The 20,717-nt window shown below is 46.5% G+C and overlaps 1 protein-coding gene and 1 long non-coding RNA gene across 2 annotated transcripts in view; one reads left to right on the forward strand and one right to left on the reverse strand.

The window, feature by feature from the left end:
- The window catches only part of CDCP1 (CUB domain containing protein 1), a 56,674-nt gene extending 55,482 nt beyond the window's left edge, over nucleotides 1–1,192 (reverse strand). The window contains exon 1 of the mRNA XM_019946862.3: nucleotides 974–1,192. Coding sequence (XP_019802421.1) covers nucleotides 974–1,055 — 82 coding nt within the window. The 5' untranslated portion in view covers nucleotides 1,056–1,192. The remainder of the gene's footprint in view (nucleotides 1–973) is intronic.
- On the forward strand, nucleotides 369–19,201 carry LOC141279766 (uncharacterized). The gene is made up of 3 exons (XR_012334579.1): nucleotides 369–493; nucleotides 9,786–9,973; nucleotides 17,473–19,201. It is a non-coding gene; the product is annotated as an uncharacterized lncRNA (long non-coding RNA).
- Nucleotides 19,202–20,717: the final 1,516 nt, after the last annotated feature.

A 20,717-nucleotide genomic window follows, 5' to 3' on the forward strand; every position in this document is an offset into this window, starting at 1 on the left:
ATGGCAATTGCCGGAACGCCCAAGTTCAACTCATCTGCTTAGATCGATTCTTTTAACTTAATTTCCTCTAATATACCTGCCTGCCAAACACAAACGTCCCCTTAGATGCAGCAAAGGGTAATCAAAAACCCAAATCGCTTCCTGGATAGCTCTTTTAAAAACACAAAAGTTGTACTAGTCTCAGGAAAGGCCTCAAATCAAGTTCTTACATGAAGAGACCAGTACGGTTTTAATGCTTCCAGGGCCCACAGGGCTCCTCGTAGGCCCAGGTAGCTGGGATGTGGCGGTCCCTGCCCCCCACCGGAACTCGGAATTCCCACACAACTGTGGACCGCCCCCTCTGCCGACCCCCTTCCGCTGTCCAAGTCCACTACCCACGGGTGCGAGGGGCGGGGTCGTGCAGAGCCTCCGCGGCACAGAAGTGCTTTAATTTTTGGATTAATGTTCCTAAACTTCGGGAGAGCGAGAAAGGAGCGGACGGACAGGGGAAAAGGTGAGAAAAAAGGTGGGATGTTGTGGCGCCAAACCACCGTTTTCTCGCCCCGTCTCTCTGACCCAGGCGCTGAGGTAGAGGGTGCGCCAGAGAGTGAAGTTCCCTCCTCACGCCCAGCCCGGCGCCATCGATAATCCAGGTAGAGCCCCCGAGCGCGCGGCGCGCCACCTCAGCGAGGTTCCCCGGGCCCGGCGTCCGCGCGCCCTTCTCTCCTTCTCTGACGGCGCCCGGCTCGTGGCCCCGACCACCGCGGTGCTCCCCGCTCGGGGACACCTCCACTTGCCGTGGTCTGAGCCCTGGGCGAGGTCGCGCGGAATGCGGGAGGGTACGGCCACCACTCCCGACGCGGCACGCCCCGGAGCCGGGCTTCCGGGGGGCCCCAGCCGTCTGTGCCCCCCGCCCCCCACTGTGGCGGGCGGTGTAGACCCTCAAAGCCCAGTGCCCCCTCAGCGCTCCGCGCACTGGCAGCGCCGCACTCACCCCATCCGCGGGCCAGGCGCACAGCGCCCAGCAGCAGGACCCCGAGCAGTCCGACCGTGACCCTGCAGTTCAGGCCGGCCATGGCTCCGTGGCGCCTCGGTCTCGGCGGGGAAAGCGAATGTAGCCCGTGATTCGGAGCGGCGGGCGCGGGCCCAACCTTGGCACGGGCTTCTGTTAGTTCCGTCCCGTCTCGCTCACCTGAGCGCGGGCCGGAGTGGCCCTGGCTCCGCCTAGCGCCGCGGGAGCCCTAGCTGGCTGGGTCAGTCCCCTCCTCCCTTTCCTCCTCCCCTTCCTGCCTCTACACCCGCCTCTCTCGTCCAGAGCAGTGGGACCTGTAGCCACCTTCCGAGGGCTAGCTGGCGCTCCTCTCAAGACTTTGTCTACGGGCGCGAAGGTCGCCCTTGGGGAACCCAGTCAGGCCTCCTTTTACGGGCGACAAAGGAGGCCACTGTGCCGCGCATTTTTCCGGGGGATCATGTCTGTGGATCATCAAGTCCTGGCTTCTGCCTCTGCTTCCTCATTTGGGCTGGAGGCTTGCTGGACTTTAACGCCGGTGCTACAGCTATTCTTTGCCAAACTGTGAGCCTGAAGCCAACTCCAGGCACTTCACAGACAGTATTTCTAGTGCTCACAGCAACCCTTCCATATAACAGTTGAAACATTTACTGAGTCACTCAACCTGCCCAAGGTCACCAGGCCAGTTAGTAATTTATGGAGGCAGGATTTGATAGCCCCTGAAGGGGTTTCCACAAACGGGGTTGCTTTGTTACATTTTTGAAGAGTGAATGAATGAGTGAATAAATGCATGAGGCTGCAGAGGGCCAAGAGAAGAAACCTGAACAGGTCCACAGAGGCCCCTTCCTTGAGTTGTGAATAGTATGTATGGTACTAGGGTGAGGCATTTACTCCAGTCGTTGGGCTGTAAATCAATGGCGCTGGGTATCTTTTCCTCCTCCCAGCTGCTGGTGTGCCATCTTTCTCTGGTTTCCGAGGTCCTATAGATTCTCCTTACCCCCTGCAGACCACACACCATGTCCAGGGTCACAGGGCCACAAGGAGAGGCAGTGGATGGTTCAGGGACTCTCAGCTAGCAGACCAAGGTTCTGCCAAAATGACTCCAAGGGCCCCCCTGGGTCTGTCTGTGCCAGTGGGCAGCCAGAGGCTGGGCCAGGGTCACCCAGAACAACCTGGAAGAAAAACACATGAAAGAGCATTGGTCTACGTTCAGCTCCCACTTTTGTTTGATTCTTGGGGGAACTGAGCTTCTCCAGGCTGTCCCTACACTCATTGGGAGCAGGGCTGAGAAACCATCTCTTAGGAGCTTCATCCCCTCCTTCTGTGTATCTTCAATGATGAGAATAAAGCAAACTCTGCCCACAGTCCACGAGGGAGGCAGGGATGTCCAGGCTGCGGACATGACTGCCCCCCCCACCCTTCCATCTATGGCAGGGCCTGGACTGTGAGCTGGGGGGAACATCAGAGTTTACCTTCCAGTTCACTTTCTGCCTCAGGCAGACAGATGGGGAAACTGAGGCCTAGAGGGAAGGAAGAGGATGAGAAAAGTAGGAAAGCTTTTGGTGCTCCCCAAGGAATTGAGGGCAGCTTCATCAAGAGAAAGAAATTTTCAGAAAATCTAAACATCTTTCAAATATGTTTATGGTAACAGGAGAGTAAAGCAGATTGTGTCTGTTTTCCTAATTCTAAGCAGGCATATATACCCCAGCATCTTTTCCTAGCATCCATAACACCATTGTTTTCCACATATGATGATGATGATGATATTGGCAACGTGTTGAATTGAAAATACTGGAAATACTTTGTGACAGCTTTAAGCCTAAGGAACAAGTCATTTCTTTACTGTATAATTTTCTGAAGTTTGCTTAACTTGTCTCGCTGGGAGGGTGAAACTAACTTTCTGTAAATGACATGAGTCAATAATTCTCAGATGTGAAGGATTAGTGATGCTTCCAGATAATGGCAGCAAAGAGAAAGAGATGAGGAAAGTGGGGAGGCACTTCAGCATCCTTTGCATGACAACCCAGCTACATAGTTGAATTCAAGATGTCTTGAGGTAATAGATTGGTTCTTGGAGTAGAGTGTAATCGAAGCATTGCCAAATTTTGGAAATGTCTTGTCTTTAGAAACTTGGCTGAATGGAAGGAGTCCATTTTAAAAGGTTATTTCTGAACTGGAAGAAATCTAGGCAGCTTCAGTCTGTTGCCAGAGAAAAATGACATTGAAAGATGAGTTTTAAAACAGACTATTCTATCTAATTTTGACCCCTCTGGAAACCCTACAAAAACTACAAAACAGGAAATAAAAAAAAAGACATAAGCCTACAAAGACAGGGAGAACAGACAGAAGACAACAGCAGGATCCTCCTGGAAGCTGGAAAGCAGATGGACAAGTGGTAACTGTAAGCCAGTAATGGGGAAAATTGAGAAGTAGCATGATTTATATGATAGAATTCTCAAAAAGAAACAAAAACAAAACAATAAACCAACCCTAAGGAACTGGCAGCACAAGGTATTCTGGAATGGGAGGGTGAAGGAGAGGCTAAAACAATGAAGCCCGGGAGAAAGCTGTTTGAAAAACACTATAGTTAGATCTCTGGAAACTGTACTCCATTCCTTCTGGCTGGGCAACTGTCCCTCAGCAGAAGTCTGAAGCATTGTTTTCTGAAGAGGTTAAAACTGAGGGAACTGGGCTGAGGAGTGCCAGGCATAGCTGAAGGCCTAGGAAACATTCTGAAAAATAGGTAGATAAAAGGAACATATGCATTCTCTATGCTGAGCTCCCTAGCCGCCAGGCCCCAACTTGCCTCCCAGATTGCAATAGTCTCAGTCCATTCTGGAGATAGAAAGAGTCTTCTTCTGGAGAATCTGACCAGCTCAAGGGGAAAGACCTAAAGATACAGATGTTTATCCCCATCAGTAGGCTGACCATATTGCTACAATGATGTTTCCAGTTGGTAAGCCCCACCAATTCAGCTTTTTGATCTCTCACATTTAAATATGACCAGGCGGTAGGATTTCAAGACATCTGAGGAAAGCATCTAACATGATAGAGTCAAAATCAACCAACTAACTAAACAGAAAAAAGCAACTTGGAGAAGAGAGACTATATAAGGAGAATAAAACAAAACAAAGCAAAGCAAAACAATTACTAACTTCTTTAGAAAGGTAGCAGATAATATTGTATCTATGCAGTAGGAACAGGATTTTATAAAAAATGAATATTCAGGGACCCACAGAAGAGTTCTTAGAAAAATTTTAAAACTATAGTAGACATTAAAAAATAAATAGAAAAGTTGGAAGATTTCCCAGAAAGTAAAGCAAAAAGATAAAGGTAAAAAATAGGAGAGAAAAATTAAGGTAATTAGAGGTCCAGTTCAGGAGATCCAACATCTGAATAATGGGTTTCCTAGAAAGAGAGAGCAGATGAAATAGAGACGACATCATCAGTAATATAATTCAAGAAATTTCCCAGGCCCGAATGACATGAGTTTTCAGATTTAAAGACTCATGGAGCATCCAACACAATGGATAAAATAGGCTCACATCAAGGTACATCACAGTGAAATTTCAGGAACCTGTGAACAAAGAGAACATTTTATGATTTCCAGATAATTTCCAGGGTCTCATGAGAAGAAATGAAAATCAAAATGGCTTTGCATTTCCCAACAGCAACTCTAGAAGCTGGAAGACAATGAAGCAATACCTTCAAAATTCTGAAGGTATAATAACTTCCAACTAAGAATTCTATACCCAGCCAAATTACCAGTTAAGTGGTAAGGTTCTGATTTAGACATTCAAAATCTAAAACAAAAACAAAACCAACAAAACCTCCAAACAACAAACTCCCACACACATTTCTCAGGAAAATACTGGAGGATGTGTTCTATTAAAACAAGAAATGCATGAGACACAGAGAGGGGTGAATGCAGGTGTGTGGGGCTGAACTTAATGACCTTAAGAAAAAGAATACAGAATTACAAATAGAAAATCAAGTGGGGAAAATGATTATTTATTTAGAATAAGTAAAGAAATGACAACAAATCACAAACTTGAAAAAATTGAAAAATACCCCAAATGTCACAAAATCAAAAAAAAATGTGATGTCTTCACAATTAACTCACTGGTACAGCTCTGTATCATTCATTCATTCATTTCTTCAGTTCATTTTGCTTCACTGATGTGTGTACTATCTGTTCTGGAACTTCCAGATTTCATCAAGATGCATCAGATAAGGTAAGATGCAATCTTTATTTGTTGGCACACCTTAGACATGTGAATTCATACATAGAAATACTCAGTGTTTATAGAAACATTACAGTGTTGTGCCCTACAAATACAGGAATTCTTACAAATTCTATATGTGTGATTCTTATTAAAGACCAAAATAGTGTGGGACATTTATAATTTTATATGCTGCATTATCCATTTATTTCTGACAGAAAATAGAAACCTTCATTTTTGATAAGACATGATGAGAACTGCATGTTCTGCTTCAAATTTTAGTTTTGATAATTGGAAGAATTTTCCAGACTAGCTTCTTTGATTCCTCCTCCTCCACTATCCACATACTTCTGGTTGGGCACGGTAGGACACATTCATAATATAATACCATCTCTGACCTTGCTCCTTTTGGTCACCTCACCTGATGAGTCAGCCCAGTGGATGGGAGGAGTATTCCTGGAAGCCGCTACTACAGCATGAGGGCAAGCAACGACACGAAAGTGACCGTGCATTATGTAAAGATATCCTAGCAACCCCCAATTAAATGTATCTCCAATTCAACTTCTCCTTAGCCAGATCCCAAAATGCCCATAGCCACTCAATCCTGCATTGCATCAGGGGAGGTGGGATAGAGGGGAGGTGGGGGAAAACTCTTTTTGCAGTTGAAATACATGCCTTTGCAAATTTTACAAGAAACATGACCAGATGAGTACATGCCTTTGGAAGGGCTGCACAGTGATATTTGAGCTTTCTTATCTTTATGATGTATTTGCCTCTGGACACAAGAAGCACAAGATCCAGCTCAAGGGAGAGGTAAGGAATTTCCAGGTTGATGTGCACTAGGCTTAGAGAAACTGGAGACCAGATTGAGTCAAGTTGTAAAATGTATGGCCAAGGATTGTGGAAGTCCCTCCCGAGCGAACCATTGCACAGAATAAAATCAAATGGAGTCATTACATTTGTTGATGAGATCCTCAAATAATAAGTGTTTGGCCAAGATGTGCCTACTCCACACCTCAGCATACCCATGCTCTTCAGATGCACTCGAGCCACACGCGGCTGAGCAACCAGAGACAAGGAGCTGGCACCGTGGAGTGACACAGCAGCCCTGAGGAATAAACTTTTTTTTAAGCTTCTGTGATTTGGGGCTTCCAGTCCCTTGTAATGGAACCTCATCCTTAGGCAAGCACGGGATATTTTTCCGGTGCCGTGGAATGTTAAAGGAAAGCAGACCCAAGTGATTCACTGCAAAAAGGAATTTGACCTAAATGAGAGAGGTGGAATGGCTCAATGACTAACAATGCGATTCTGCAGTCAGATGTCCTGGATTCAAATACAGGCTCTGCAACCTACCAGCTTGTGCAACTCTATATATGCCTCAGTTTCCTCACCTGCAAATTGGGGCTATGAGAGGACGTCCTTCAGAAAGTGCTGTAGAGATTAATGAGATAATATATGTAACAGGTTTAGCACAGTGCTTGGGACATAGTAAATGCATAATAAAGGTGGCTGTGATTGCCTTTGCTGTGGGGGTTGGTATGAAAGGAGAGGGTATCAGCTTGGTGGGGGTGGAGGGGAGGACTCTGGAAAGAGAGGTCTGGAGACCAGCTTCTTCATGATCTCATTCAAGCACGAAAGCGTCAGTTCCCCAGGACAGGAAGTTGTCTCGTCTTTACTCATCTGGATGTTCCCAGTGCTGAAAACAGTGCTTGGTACGTAGTCACTGCTCAGCAGATAGTTGGGGAATGAATGGATTCATCAAGCTGATGAATGCGTGGATGGCCCTGCTAACCCGACCAGCTGAGCCTGGGGAGCTCCTTGTAACTTGGGACCCTGAAAAGATGAATGGCAAGTGTTCATTTTAAAAAGGGGTGGGCCCCTGGCTTCCAGAAAGAGGCCATTGTGGCCCATGCCAGGTGTCTGGCAGAGACCCTGGCCTTGTGGGACTGGCCAGTGTCTGGTGGGCCAGGACTTCATCTGGTTTGAACAGAGGGGTGGAAAGAACATCTGTCTGCATGAGGCAGCTTCTCTGAGACTTTGCTTTCCAGGGGATTAAGCAAGTTAACAACGGGGAGATTCTTTCGGTGCACAAACAGCCCTTACTGTCACTGTAATGCCAACCACTGTTTCAAGGAGAAAACCTCGCAGTCACAGTTTGGGCAGAGGCCCCTTTGTGAGCCTTGAAACAGAGGAGTTTGCTGTGGTCTGGGGATGAGATAGGTGTTCCTAGTTTGCCAAGTAATTTTTTTTAATTAATTTATTTATTTTTGGCTGTGGTGGATCTTCGTTGCTGTGCTCAGGCTTTCTCTAGTTGCGGCGAGTGGGGGCTACTCTTCGTTGCGGTGCACACGCTTCTCATTGCGGTGGCTTCTCATTGCAGAGCATGGGCTCCAGGCACGCGGGCTTCAGTAGTTGTGGCTCGCGGGCTCTAGAGTGCAGGCTCAGTAGTTGTGGCACATGGGCTTCATTGCTCCATGGCATGTGGGATCTTCCCAGACCAGGGCTCGAACCCGTGTCCCCTGCATTGGCAGGCAGATTCTTACCCACTGCAGCACCAGGGAAGCCCAGTTTGACAAGTAATTTGCCCAAGGGGGAACCATGTGGTACAATTTCAGTCCTGGGATGAGTAAGACAAGGAAAATCCTCAAGGAGCAACTAGTCATGCTGCGGACCAGGGCTGCGTGAACGTGCATCTGCGTGACTCAGGAACTCGCCAGCAGGCCACCAAGCACCTTCTGTGCTCACCCCAAAGTTACCTGAAGCCCAGGAATCTGCACTTCATCACCTCCCCAAATCATGGCACCTAGGAGGTCACGGTAAAATGACAGGGGAGGAAAGAGGAAACGTGAAGCAGGAGACAGAGCTCTCCTCTCCTCCCTTTTTAAGCCTGTGCAGCCAGCTCCCTGTAAGTCTCTTGCCCGCAGGGTGAGGAAAGCCAGACCCTGCCCTCCCTGGAGAGCACCGCCCTCGGATATGACCCATACCCACGTCAGGCCTGTGCTTGCCAGCCTTGTTTCTTTCTTTCCTATATTTTCACTTGGAGTGTGGGAGGAAAACGGCCTTTAGAATGCCTTCAGAGATGTTCTTCCCCCGGGAGAGGGAATTGAGTCATAACCACTGAGCTGGAGCCTTGGAGCTCATCTGGTTGTCACCTCCTGTTGGATGGAGTCACAGAGACGGGATGTGACACCGTCAAGTCACACAGCAAGTCACCTTCACAGCGGAAGCCAGGTGTCCAGCCAGGAGTCTGTGAGCTCTCCTTCCTAAAAAAAACTTGGTCCAGGGCTTCCCTGATGGCGCAGTGGTTGAGAGCCCGCCTGCCAATGCAGGGGACACGGGTTCATGCCCCGGTCCGGGAAGATCCCACATGCCTGCATGCCGTGGAGCGGCTGGGCCCGTGAGCCATGGCCGCTGAGCCTGCACACCTGGGGCCTGTGCTCCACAATGGGAGAGGCCACAACAGTGAGAGGCCCGCGTACCGCAAAAAAAAAAAAAAAAAAAAAAACCTGGTCCAACTCTGCCGGCATCCTCATGCCCACCACCCACTCAGCACACTACCACCTGCCTCTGACCTTGGCAGCCTGGCTTCCACCCCCACTGCTCTGCTGAAATGTTTCTCCCCAGAATGGCCAATGCCCCTCCCCATGGTCACACCAGGCCTGGTGACAGGAAGATGGTTTCAGAAGGAGGAGAGGATGGGGAAGGGGTGTGGGCCGAGGTTCTGAGACTTCCCTAGTCCAGAACTGGCTTGAGAGCTGGACGGGCAAAGACTGGGCTAACCCAACAACACCAAAGCCATTGGTCACTGCCTTTGCCTGCAGTGCCCTCCCACCCCACTTAATGGGCTGAGAATCCAATCCATATCCTCAGGTGGCTCAGGTTGCACTTGTTGTGTAACCATCACCATCCACCTCCGGAACTTCCTGATCTTCCCAAATTGAAACTCTGTATTCATTAAACAACCTCTCTCCATTCTCCCTCCACCACCACCACCCCCCGTCCCCTGAGCAACCATTATTCTACTTTCTGTCTCTCTGACTTTATTATTTTAGGTATCTCATATAAATGAAATCATACAATATTTGTCTTTTTGTGTCTGGCTTATTTCACTTAGCATAATGTCTCCAAGGTTTATCCATTTTGTAGCATGTGTCAGCATTTCCTTCCTTTTTAAGACTGAATAATATTCCATTGTATGGATATACCACATTTTGTTTATCCGTTCATCCATCAATGGACATTTGGATTGTTTTCACCTTTTAGTTATAGTGAATAATGCTGCTAGGAACATGGGTGTACAAGTATCTATCTGAATCCCTCCTTTCAGTCCTTTTATTTATGTACCCAGAGCAAAATTGCTTGATCATATGGTAACAACAAAGCCATCACCACACCTACAACTAAATGGATGATGATGCCTTAATAGCATCAAATATCTAGTCAGTGTTCAAATTTACAGTTGTCTCATTAAAATCATTTTTAATAGTTTAGTTGTTTGAATCAAAATCAAAACATCTTTCCTGTATTGCAATTGATTGGTATGCCTTTTTTTTTCTTTTTTCTTTTTTTTGCAGTACGCGGGCCTCTCACTGTTGTGGCCTCTCCCGTTGCAGAGCACAGGCTCTGGAAGCGCAGGCTCAGTGGCTATGGCTCACGGGCCAACCGCTCTGCGACATGTGGATCCTCCCGGACTGGGGCACGAACCCGTGTCCCCTGCATCGGCAGGCAGACTCTCAACCACTGCACCACCAAGGAAGCCCTGGTATGCCTTTTTTTAAAATAAAATAACCTGTTTAGTTTGGAATAATTTTATATTTACAGAAAAGTGGCAAAGTCAGTACAGAGACGTCCCATGTACTCTTCACCCAGGTACCTCTAATGTTAATATCTTCCATAACATGAGAGATTGGTCAAAACTAAGAAATTGACACTGGTACTTTACTATTAACTAAACTCTAGACTTTACTTGGATTTCACCAGTTTCCCCACTAATATCCTTTTTCTGTTACAAGATTCCATCTTGGATACCACATTGCATTTAGTCATCATGTCTTCTTAGACTCCTCTGCTCTGTGACATTTTCTCAGTTTTTCATTTTTCATGACCTTGACAGTCTTGAGGAGTGCTGGCCGGGTATCCTCTAGAGGGTTCCCCAGTCTGGGTTTGTCTAATGTTTGTCTCATGATCAGACTGGGGATATGGATTTTGGTAAGGACAGCACAGAGGCAGAGCACTTCATCACATCCCATCAGGGGTGGGTGACATCCACAGGACATCACTGGTGATGCTCACCTTCATTTCTGGGATAAGTGGTGTCTCTTGGCTTCTCCGTCCTAAAGTTACTATCTCCCCCTTTCCCTGCTCTGTTCCTTGGAAGTGAACCATTAAGTTCATGGTATGTCTTTCAAATTCATTTTAATCAGTAGATTCCCCCATCTCTTAATTTTTTCTCAAAATTTATTTGTTGAAGAAACTGGGCCGTTTATCCTATTCCTTTGCCCTCTGCAGTTCCTTTAAACTGGATCTCAAAGCCTGATCTGCCTCATGCTTGATTTTTTCAGCAGGGCCACTGCACGGGTGGGGCTGTGGGCTTCTGTCAGGAGGCACCAATTGTCTCCTTTTTGTAACATTAGCAACTACTGATGCCCACTGTGTTACCCAGTTCTGATACCTTTAGATTCCTCAGGACTAACCTTATCATGCAGGTAACCTTTCCTACATGAAGACAGTTCCTTTTCTTCCTTCAATACACATAATAGATTTCAGCAAATCAAAGATAGCACCCATGGTAAGACACATTATTGTTTCTGTACAACCAAGAAAGAAAAAATGCTGTGAATTCACCTATGGCACATTGCCAGCCATAGAATACCAAGGTAGTGTTTTCCTTTTCCACTAACCTCATAGTTTTATTCTTTCCTCGGCTGAATTGTAGAAGTTCAGTCAAAGTCAGCGGTTGCTGGCGGATGGATGTTTGGGCAGCCCTTGTTGCAGGGGCATCGCTCACACCGGCTTTTGTGGTTCAGGTGTCACATTGCCTTCATCAATCCCTGGGACTCAGTTTCCTCTACACTCCCTTGCATTGTCGCTTGCTGTGTGGTCTGCCATCCTTTTGCACACTTCTCAGTGACAAAACAGCTTAATGGAATTCTATTTCTTCTACGTCCTTTCTTAAGTCCTGTAAGCACTTGGTTATAGCTTTGCAAGAAAATACAAAATTGTAGTCATTCCTCTAAAGGCAGATAATTGCTACTGGGCTGTTACATTTGTGTCCCACTGCCCTGTTTCCATGCCTTCCTGTGCCCATGCCAACTGTTTGTTTCCACGGTGAATTATATTGTCATCTTTTTGACGATATTTTAAATGATAGTTAGACCCTGTATGCGTAGAACCAACCATGCATATAATGCAATGGAAGGTGATGCATTATGAACAGTGATGGTCAAGTGTGAGTGTGTCCAGTCATGATGACCGCGCTGCCACTGGTGGGCAACGACTGTGAGAAGTGCCGCAGTTACAGAGATGTTAAAAGTTTTTAAGACATGTGCCTTGCAGTTGATGAAACACAGAGTTTCTGGTTAAGTGGCTGGCAAGAATCCCATTTTATTTATCTGGGTGATCTCCCCAGACCTTAGCTCAGTGTTTACAACTATTTCAAAAATATTTGTGGAGGAATGAAACCAACGGTAAGCAATATATATTTATTGAGCATTTACCAGGAACAAGGTCTAGTTGGGATAAATACTTGAGAACCCAAACCAATTCCCTTTCTTAAATGTTAGTTTGCTTTTCCCCATTCTCATCACATTTCTGTAGCTGTTCTCGGCCAGGTTGAAGTCTTCCACTACTATATTGGTAGCCTTTCTGTTTCTTTTCCACTTGAGTAATAAATACACCCAACTGTCTATCTTAGATTTTCTACAAGAGTCCTGATTCCCATCTTCAGGTCACCTGAATGGATCTGGGGATCAGAAAACATGGTCATGTCATGACCACCCTCTAGTTCATTTTCCTCCATGGACTCCTGACAAATCAGCTGGAAGATTTGCCTGAACCACAAAATGTCCATGTCAGAATGGGTGATTTCCAGTTAAATTCAAGCAACATTACCTTTCTTTTTTTCCCCACAGGACAGATAATTGTCTCTTTGGATTCTTTCCTTCTTTCTTTTCTTTTATTAATAGGCTTTATTTTTTAGAACAGTGTTAGATTCACAGAAAAATTGAGCAGATAGTACGGCGAATTCCCATGTACCCCCCCATGACAGTTTCCCCTATTAATATCTTACATTAGTGTGGTACGTGTGTTACAATTAATGAAGCAATACCAACACATTATTATTAACTAAAGTCCATATTCAGACATCCCTAGTTTTTACTAAGGATCCAGGATCCCACATTACAATTAGTTATCATGTCTCTTAGGCTCCTCTTGGCTGATACAGTCTCTCTCCCTTTCCTTGTTTTTGATGATCTTGACAGTGTTGAGGAGTCTAGTCAGGTATATAGTAAGATGCCCCTCTATTGGGATTTGTCTGATGTTTTTCTCATGATTAGACTGGGATTATGAGTTTGGGGGAGGAAGACCTCAAGGTAATGACATTTTCATCACATCTCATCAAGAGTGCCAACTATCAACATGACTTATCACTGTTGATATTAATCTTGATCACGTGGCTGGGGTGGTGCTCATCAGGTTTCTCTCCCTGCCCCCACTTTTCCATACAGGACTCTCTGGAAGGGGGTCACTAGGCTCAGTCCCACATTAGGTGATGGAAAGTTACAATTCCTCTCATTTAGGGTGGAGCTTGGATTTCTTTTTAAGAGTCAACCTCCTATGTTTCTCTCATCTCTTCTTCCCTTGCCCTCACCTCAGTTCCCTCCCAAAGTCTTCTTCCGAGGTTTTTCTTCCAATGTCTGTTTGATGTTTTTCTCTTCAGATTTAAATACTCCTGGATTTGGGGCTCAGTTCCCACATGCTCCTCTCTTCCTTAAAGTAGGTTTTTCTGAGTTGGTGCTACAGATCGCCCTTTCTCTGGGACACTCTGGTAGAAAAGGTTCTTTGGACCAATGCATGCGGAAAACGCTCATTCCTTACCCCTTCTTAGAGACTCAGAGCACACATGAGCATAATAAAAGGTCTGACAAGTCTGGCAATAAAGAGGCCTGATTAACTCAAAGGTTTCTCAAGCCTATTTCACCTTGAAACCTTTTACCATATTTCATTGACTCAGAGACACTCATTTTTTTTTTCTCACATATTAACATTTTTGAAGTTGGGTTGCATCTTACAGATCATTAGATAAGAAAATAGTATGTTTCTTCTTAGAGGTACCTGCAATAATGGTGTCAGATACACTGATGGTATTTGAGATTTGAGGACATACAGTATTCACGGCACATCTATAGATATTCTTCAGAACCAGTGAAAAGTGGAAACTGAATTAAGAAACTCAGCCTGCCAGGTCCTCAAACCCCACCTCTTCCTACTTGGATGACCTGCCTCCTTGATCTTAGGTATTCTTCAGTTTGGGGTACAGATGTCCTCTGCTTCCTCTGTGAGATGTGCCCCAGGGCCCACTCCCCACCCCCTTCTGGCACAGCCAGCCATGACTGACTGGCTAGGCCAGTTTAACTTAAGAGTGAGGTATTAAGGAGTCCCTTGGCCACAGATCTAAGCTTTGTACTCTGAGCAGCTTTATCATTAATGAGGTGCACTATTGTCCTTAAGGAAACACATTCCTAGACTGCCTGGCTTGAAATCTAGCCTGCTGTGTGATCTTGGGCAAGTCAGTTAACCTCTCTGTGTCCATTTCCTCACCAGTAAACTGGGGATAAATAATTGCATCTATTTGATAGGGTTGTTGTGAGGATCAGATGGGATATTACACGTAAAGCACTGAACCCAGGGCCTGGCACCTGGCAAGCTACTGTAAAACATCGGCTGTTACTAGAAAGACAACATTTTTATCTTTGGTTCCTGGGTCATTTTTCAGGAATAAAAAAGGCTTGGAGACACTGAGTAGCTTGGGTACTAATGGTGGCAGGAGGCAGTTGGTAGGAGGGCAGAAGAGAAATTTTCTGTAATAAATCACGGCCTGTGGTCAAGCTGGCCTTGGCCTGCTGCTCGGAGTTACTGACCCCAGCCAGAAGGTGGAGAGGAGAGAGCAAGAAAGTGATTCTCTTCCAACCAGCCCAGCCCCTAGAACAGAGGAACCTGGCAAAATAACAGCCTGAAGATTCAAAAGCAGTGAGTGGCATTCAGGCCCCAGGCGACTGGTTGTCTTCCAGGGTCCCCGCTGCCTGCTGCCATGTGCGCCGCCTTGGGCAGGACTCTGTCCACTCTATGCAATCTCCGCAGTTTCCTCCTCCTCCCCTTATTATTCAGGACATCTTGCTTCATATTCATTCCCCCACGGGCTCCATCCAATTTAATTGCTCTGTCACCAAAGATTAATCCCGACAGATAAGAAAAAAGACATCTGGAAACATTGACTCTGCTCCTTCTTATCGTCCCTCCCAGGGCCTTCACACTTTCAGTGGCTTCGCTTCAATGCCTTGTCAGGTTGTTGGAGTGGCTCATTTCAGGGGGTGAGCTCTCGGGGGTCTGGTGCCCAGTGCTCCCGGAGGCTGGTGGCTGTCAGGGTCTGGCCACCTGTTGCTGTGCTGGAAGGACAGAGCTGGGACTGGAGGCAGGGCCATCTGGGCCTCAGGTCCCATCCCAGGCAGGACAGTCCTTTGCCTTTCTGAGTTGCTAAGAGACAGAAAGACATCCGAGAGGCAGGCTGCTTTAAAGAATATCATTTTTTAAAGGCTCATTCTAAATGGAACATCATCAGAACTTTGCCAAGATCTTCCTGGTTGTTCAGAAGATGGCCACTCTTTCTTTTTCTCACTCCCTTCCCTCTGTATCCCTGTCCCTTCGCTCTCCTTCCATCTCTCTTTTTAGCTTCTGAGGGCTCAGTCCTTGCTGGTCTGTTGATGGGGCTGAGCAGGGGTCAGGGGTGATGGGGTGGCGGGTGAGGTCTCAGCCACAGGTCAGCCTGGGGGCCCAGGAAGTGTTTGGGGAAACTGGCTTCACTTCATCCAACCATGTCTGTGTCATTCACCAGGTGGCCTCTTCAGTGAGCAAACTCTTACCCATGTGTAGAATAAAGTGATTATCTGGGGAACAAGCATCCACACTTTTCGTGATTGCCACGGATCATTGTGTAGCCGTTTGCTGCTCTCTGGGTCCCGAGCTCCATATGTATTTTTCATATGTGTATCTGGCTCTATATTGTATTTTTATACAAATAGTAGCATATTATCACCTTGTTCTAGCCCTCGGGATTTTTTTTCTTTCATCCTAACAAGAGTCTTGATTATCTTAGTGTGTCTGTACATAGGAAGCAACATCAATCGTTTCGTTTTGTTTTAAACCACTTCACTAGATTATTCTTTTTTTTTTTTTTTTTTTTTTTTTTTTTTGGTGGTACGCGGGCCTCTCCCGTTGCGGGACGCGCAGGCTCAGCGGCCATGGCTCACGGGCCTAGTCGCGAACCCGTGTCTCCTGCATCGGCAGGCGGACTCCCAACCACTGCGCCACCAGGGAAGCCCTAGATTATTCTTTTTAAAAAACATTTATTTATGTATTTGGCTGTGCCGGGTCTTAGTTGCAGCACGCATGATCTTTTAGTTGCGGCACGCGGGATGTTTAGTCGCATCATGCGGGATCTAGTTCCCTGACCAGGGATTGAACCCGGGAGCATCGGGGGCGCAGAGTCTTAACCACTGGACCACCGGGGAAGTCCTCAGTCGTTTTCAATGGTTAATCAAACACTTCTGCTCTAGGGCACTGCTGCCAGCCCACCCTGAGGCCTGCAGACTATACAATGCATGTCCCCAGGCTGCTCTGTTACTCAGGGGGCAGGAAACAAGTGGCAACTCAAACCTGGTGACCAAGGAAGGCGCTGTTTACAAAGGTGTGGGTGCAGGATGGAGAACCAGCCCGGGTTGCGGGCACCAGGGCCAGCACCATCTAGTTTGCTCATTTTATCCAGTCCCGAGGGGCTGTGTGACTTGCCCAAGGTCACACAGCAAGAGGCAAAGCCATCAGAAAACCAGGTGTCCCGACTCCCAATCACTGTTCTTTCCTCTGGGTTTGCTTTGATTGTCAAAAATGAAACAAAACAAAAACACCCCTGGTTATTTAAATTCCAATCATGAGTCTAGGAAAGTTTTTTTTTTTTTTTTAACATCTTTATTGGAGTATAATTGCTTTACAATGGTGTGTTAGTTTCTGCTTTATAACAAAGTAAATCAGTTACACATATACATATATCCCCATATGTCCTCCCTCTTGTGTCTCCCTCCCACCCTCCCTATCCCACCCCTCTAGGTGGTGACAGATCACCAAGCTGATCTCCCTGTGCTATGCAGTTGCTTCCCACTAGCTATCTATTTTACATTTGGTAGTATATATAAGTCCATGCCACTCTTTCAGTTCATCCCAGCTTACCCTTCCCTCTCCCTGTGTCCTCAAGTCCATTTTCTACGTCTGTGTCTTTATTCCTGTCCTGCCCCTAGGTTCTTCAGAACCATTTTTTTTTTAGATAGGAAAGTTTTTAAATTAATCTTTTCCACAATCAAGACCAATTAGTCAGCTCTTCTGTCATGAGTTTCCATAATTTTTCGATTTCCCTCACTTACAAATTGCTTTTTAAATCATAATTTGCAAATTTATTCATGACAAATGTTTTTAAAAGCCAAAATTTGGTATCAGCTTAAGTGTCCCCAAATAGGATAATGGGCAAGTAAATGAGGATACATCTATCCAGTGGAAAATTATGTATTTCTTAAACTTGATATTTATGAAGAGTGTGCAATAAACTGGAAAATGTTTAGCTGTAATGCTCAAGTAAAATTGTAATCTCCAGTTTATTTCGAGTATCATCAGAATTATGTTAATTCATACATGCACTGAAACAAACCAAAAAAACCCTAAAGTTACGTAAAGAAAAACAAATATGGTAAAGGAATATACCAATATGTTACTGATAATGATTATCTTTAGCTGGGTGAAATATGGGTGATTTTGATTTGCTTCTTTCAACATTTCCAGATTTTCTACATTGATCTACTAATATGTTCATAATAACAACAGCAACAACTATAATAATCACAATTCAAGATTTTTAAAAGTCACTGTGATAATTTGACGAGGGATGCATATCCAAAACCATACAATTCCACACCTCTGACCCAGTCATTTCTCTTCCAGGAATCTGTCCTGAGAAACGAATTCTGCTTTGGGGCAAATCTCTAGGCAGGAAGAAGTTTACTGCAGGGAAAAGCTGGAAACCACCTAAATGCCAAACAGTGGAGTAATGTGGTTCAGCTGCTCAATGCTGCTACATGTTCATTAGGAAAGAAACTTATGACAAGAGTATGTGCTACAACATTTAACAGAAAACTCAGGATTCATAATTAAATGTAAAATATGACTCTAACAGGTTTTTTAAAAAAAGGTGTAGGTTTGGGGGGAAAATACACAAAGATGAGCTTGATGAGCTGGCAGGGCGGGGTGGTGGAATCGTCAATAATTTTTCTTCTTGATTTTCTAACATTTTCTGTAATGTAGTTACCTTGCCTTTGTAACTTAAAAAACACAATAAATAGCTGTTCATCTGGGAAGTTGGTTCTCAAGTTGTACCTGCTAAGCCACAATCTCACAGGGAAGGCGGTGGAGACCCAGCCCCGATGTTGGCAGGACGACAAGAGGAAAGTGTTCATCAATGAGGGCCTGATGAAGTCTGAGTTATTTACTCCAGGGGTGATGAAGCACTGAGTAGGTAATAGAAATTGCTGGGCCCTGCAGGGGTCAAGGTGGGGAATGAGATAAGTAGAAGAGATAAGGGGGCTTCCCCTGTGGCGCAGTGGTTGGGAGTCTGCCTGCCGACGCAGGGGACACGGGTTCTCGTGCTCCGGTCCGGGAAGATCCCACATGCCGCGGAGCGGCTGGGCCCATGAGCCTGCACGTCTGGAGCCTGTGCTCCGCAACGGGAGAGGTCACAGCAGTGAGAGGCCCGCGTACCGCAAAAAAAAAAAAAAAAAAAAAAGAGATAAGGAGTGCAGAGCACACAGTTAAAACAATCAGTTCACTAACCAGGTCCAGCTGACAAAGCCCTCACACCTGTCAGGGAGAGAACTGTGGTCATGGATGCCCAGGCTGAAACAGTGTGCAGGCAGCCTGCAGACGGGAGACACCCAGAATAGGGCCCTGGAGACATGGGTTCTGGGGTCCTCACCACCAGTCCTGAACCAAGGATCCCGGGATTGACTGGGGGCTCCAAGGCCCCTTCCAGCTCCCAGTGTCTGCGATCTGTACTGCCCTTTGCTCCTGAAATTCTCTTCCTCATACTCCAAGGTGTGGCACTAATGCCTTCACCCCTGCAGGACCTTCCTTCCCTGCCCCTGCCTGGACTGCACATCCCTCAGTCTGTGTGTCCACAGTGTTTGAAACCCAGTTCAGAACTGACTTGTTCCATCTGAAAACAAACAGAATAAACATCTGGCAGCTAAGGGAGCATTTAGGATGTGCCAGATATTGTACTTGGCTGCGTGTTGTCCTGAGATGGGCTTGTCTGTCCCCCGAGGACTGGGTCTGCGTATTTGTGCCCACTTACCTGTTACTGCACGGCAAACCATCCCGAAACTTATGTTTTGTTCACCTTTATGGTGATAGCTGGGGCAGGGCAAGAATTGTCTGAAGGACTCTCAGTCACACTCTGGTGGTTGATACTGGCTTCGGGTGGGACCACGGCCGGGGCTGTTGACCCACCGTTGGCCTCCTTCTGTATGGCCTGGGCCTCCTCACAGCAGGGTGGTAGAGAGATAGATAGAGAGAGAGAGCCAGACAGGAGGAAGTTGTATTCCTTTTATGACCTGGCCTCAGAAGTCACACAGTGTCATCCCCACTGTATTTTACTGAATAGAATCGCATAACTAAAGGTGACCCAAATACAAGGGAAGGGGAGTTGGAATTCGCCGTTTGATGTGAGGAATGTTCAAGAGCTTGCACATATGTTTTCTAACCACCACTGTTGGCCTTCCTTGTACCCCGCTCTTCCTTGCGCCTGACACAGAGCCTTGAACTAAACATTAGCCAGAATTGTTGGTAGAGCTGAATTGCCTTTCGGGTTGGTGCAGACCTGGGTGCAGAGGATAGTTTGGTGTGAACCCACTTGCTTCCTGTTTATGTTGTTCAGAAACACAAAACACTTGGAGAAGCCATGAATTTTTTGCCTCTGGCTGCCCACAGGCTTGGGATCTGGGTGGGTCAAGGTTGCTGTCTGTCATCTTCCCCTATTTTCCCATCCAGCCTTTCCCCCACTGCTCCATAAACTCAATCCCATGCTTTAATCAGACAGGTCCCCTAACTCTGTCCCAGTGGGGACAGCCTTTACCCAGGTGGGTTCATCTTCTGGGATGCCCTCTCTCCTTTCTATCAATACTTTCCACCTGCTACCCAGCCTTCATGACCCAGCTCAAGGAACTTTCTCTCTTGGCATTTCCCTCTTACCACCACCAACCTCTTCCCCACCATTTCCTCGGCAAGAGAAGTGAAAAGCAGGCTTAATTCCCAAAGCTGCAGTCCTGAGTCCTTAAGGAAGCCCAGGGGCAGCAAAGACAAAAGCCCTGGCACCAGGCAGGTGAGGAGGCTGAGAGAAACAGGCTGGAGGCCAGCTAGACCACAGGAAGGACCACAGCCAACTGGTCTACCAAAGGGGGGCAGCTCCTTCTTGCTTCAGCAAGTTGTTACCAGGGGAACTGAAGGACAGATCATCTAATCTTTCCCGAGAAGCAGAAAAATATGGATTTTTATGTGGGATTTCTTAATTTGTAATTATTGATGATTAATTTAAAATTTTAGAATTCAAGCTAATTCCATGGGCCACATTTGCCCCACCTCAGTTCACAACTTTTGGCTGAAAAGATCTGGGGCAGAGAGAAGGGTTTGGGAGGGAGGGAGGGAGGAGGCTGGAGAGAACTCCCCAGGCGGGGGCAGAGTTGAGGGGGCTGTTGAGGATGGAACTTCTGGAGGGTTCTCAAGGGGCCTCAGTCCAATGTAAGCTTCCGAACTTGGACTTCACACCAGGGGAAGCATACAGAACCTCAGCAGAATGGGGCTTTTGTGGAAGTTGGGTTCAGTTACAGAAAAATAAAATCCTATTTCTTGCTCCCCTGAGTTTGGGGTGAGATTCATACTCCAAAGCCTTCAGCGGAGGCTCACTGAACGAGGGTCCCTGTCTCAAGTCAGCTCCCCAGGGAAACAGATTTGGCATAGTTTCATCTGCAAAATCCAGGCTTGTGGGAGAGAGCTCTTGAGACCTCTAGGAGATAAAGAGAGCAGACCTGGCCAGAGGGCAAGGTTGAAAATGATTCAGTCTTGACAAAGACCTCAGTCCAGCCTATGGAGAGCTCTGGGTTCCTCCGAGGTCTTCCAAGTTGACCTGGATGGGGAAG

This window comes from Tursiops truncatus, chromosome 10, assembly GCF_011762595.2.
Source record: "Tursiops truncatus isolate mTurTru1 chromosome 10, mTurTru1.mat.Y, whole genome shotgun sequence".
Taxonomy (NCBI): Eukaryota; Metazoa; Chordata; class Mammalia; order Artiodactyla; family Delphinidae; genus Tursiops; species Tursiops truncatus.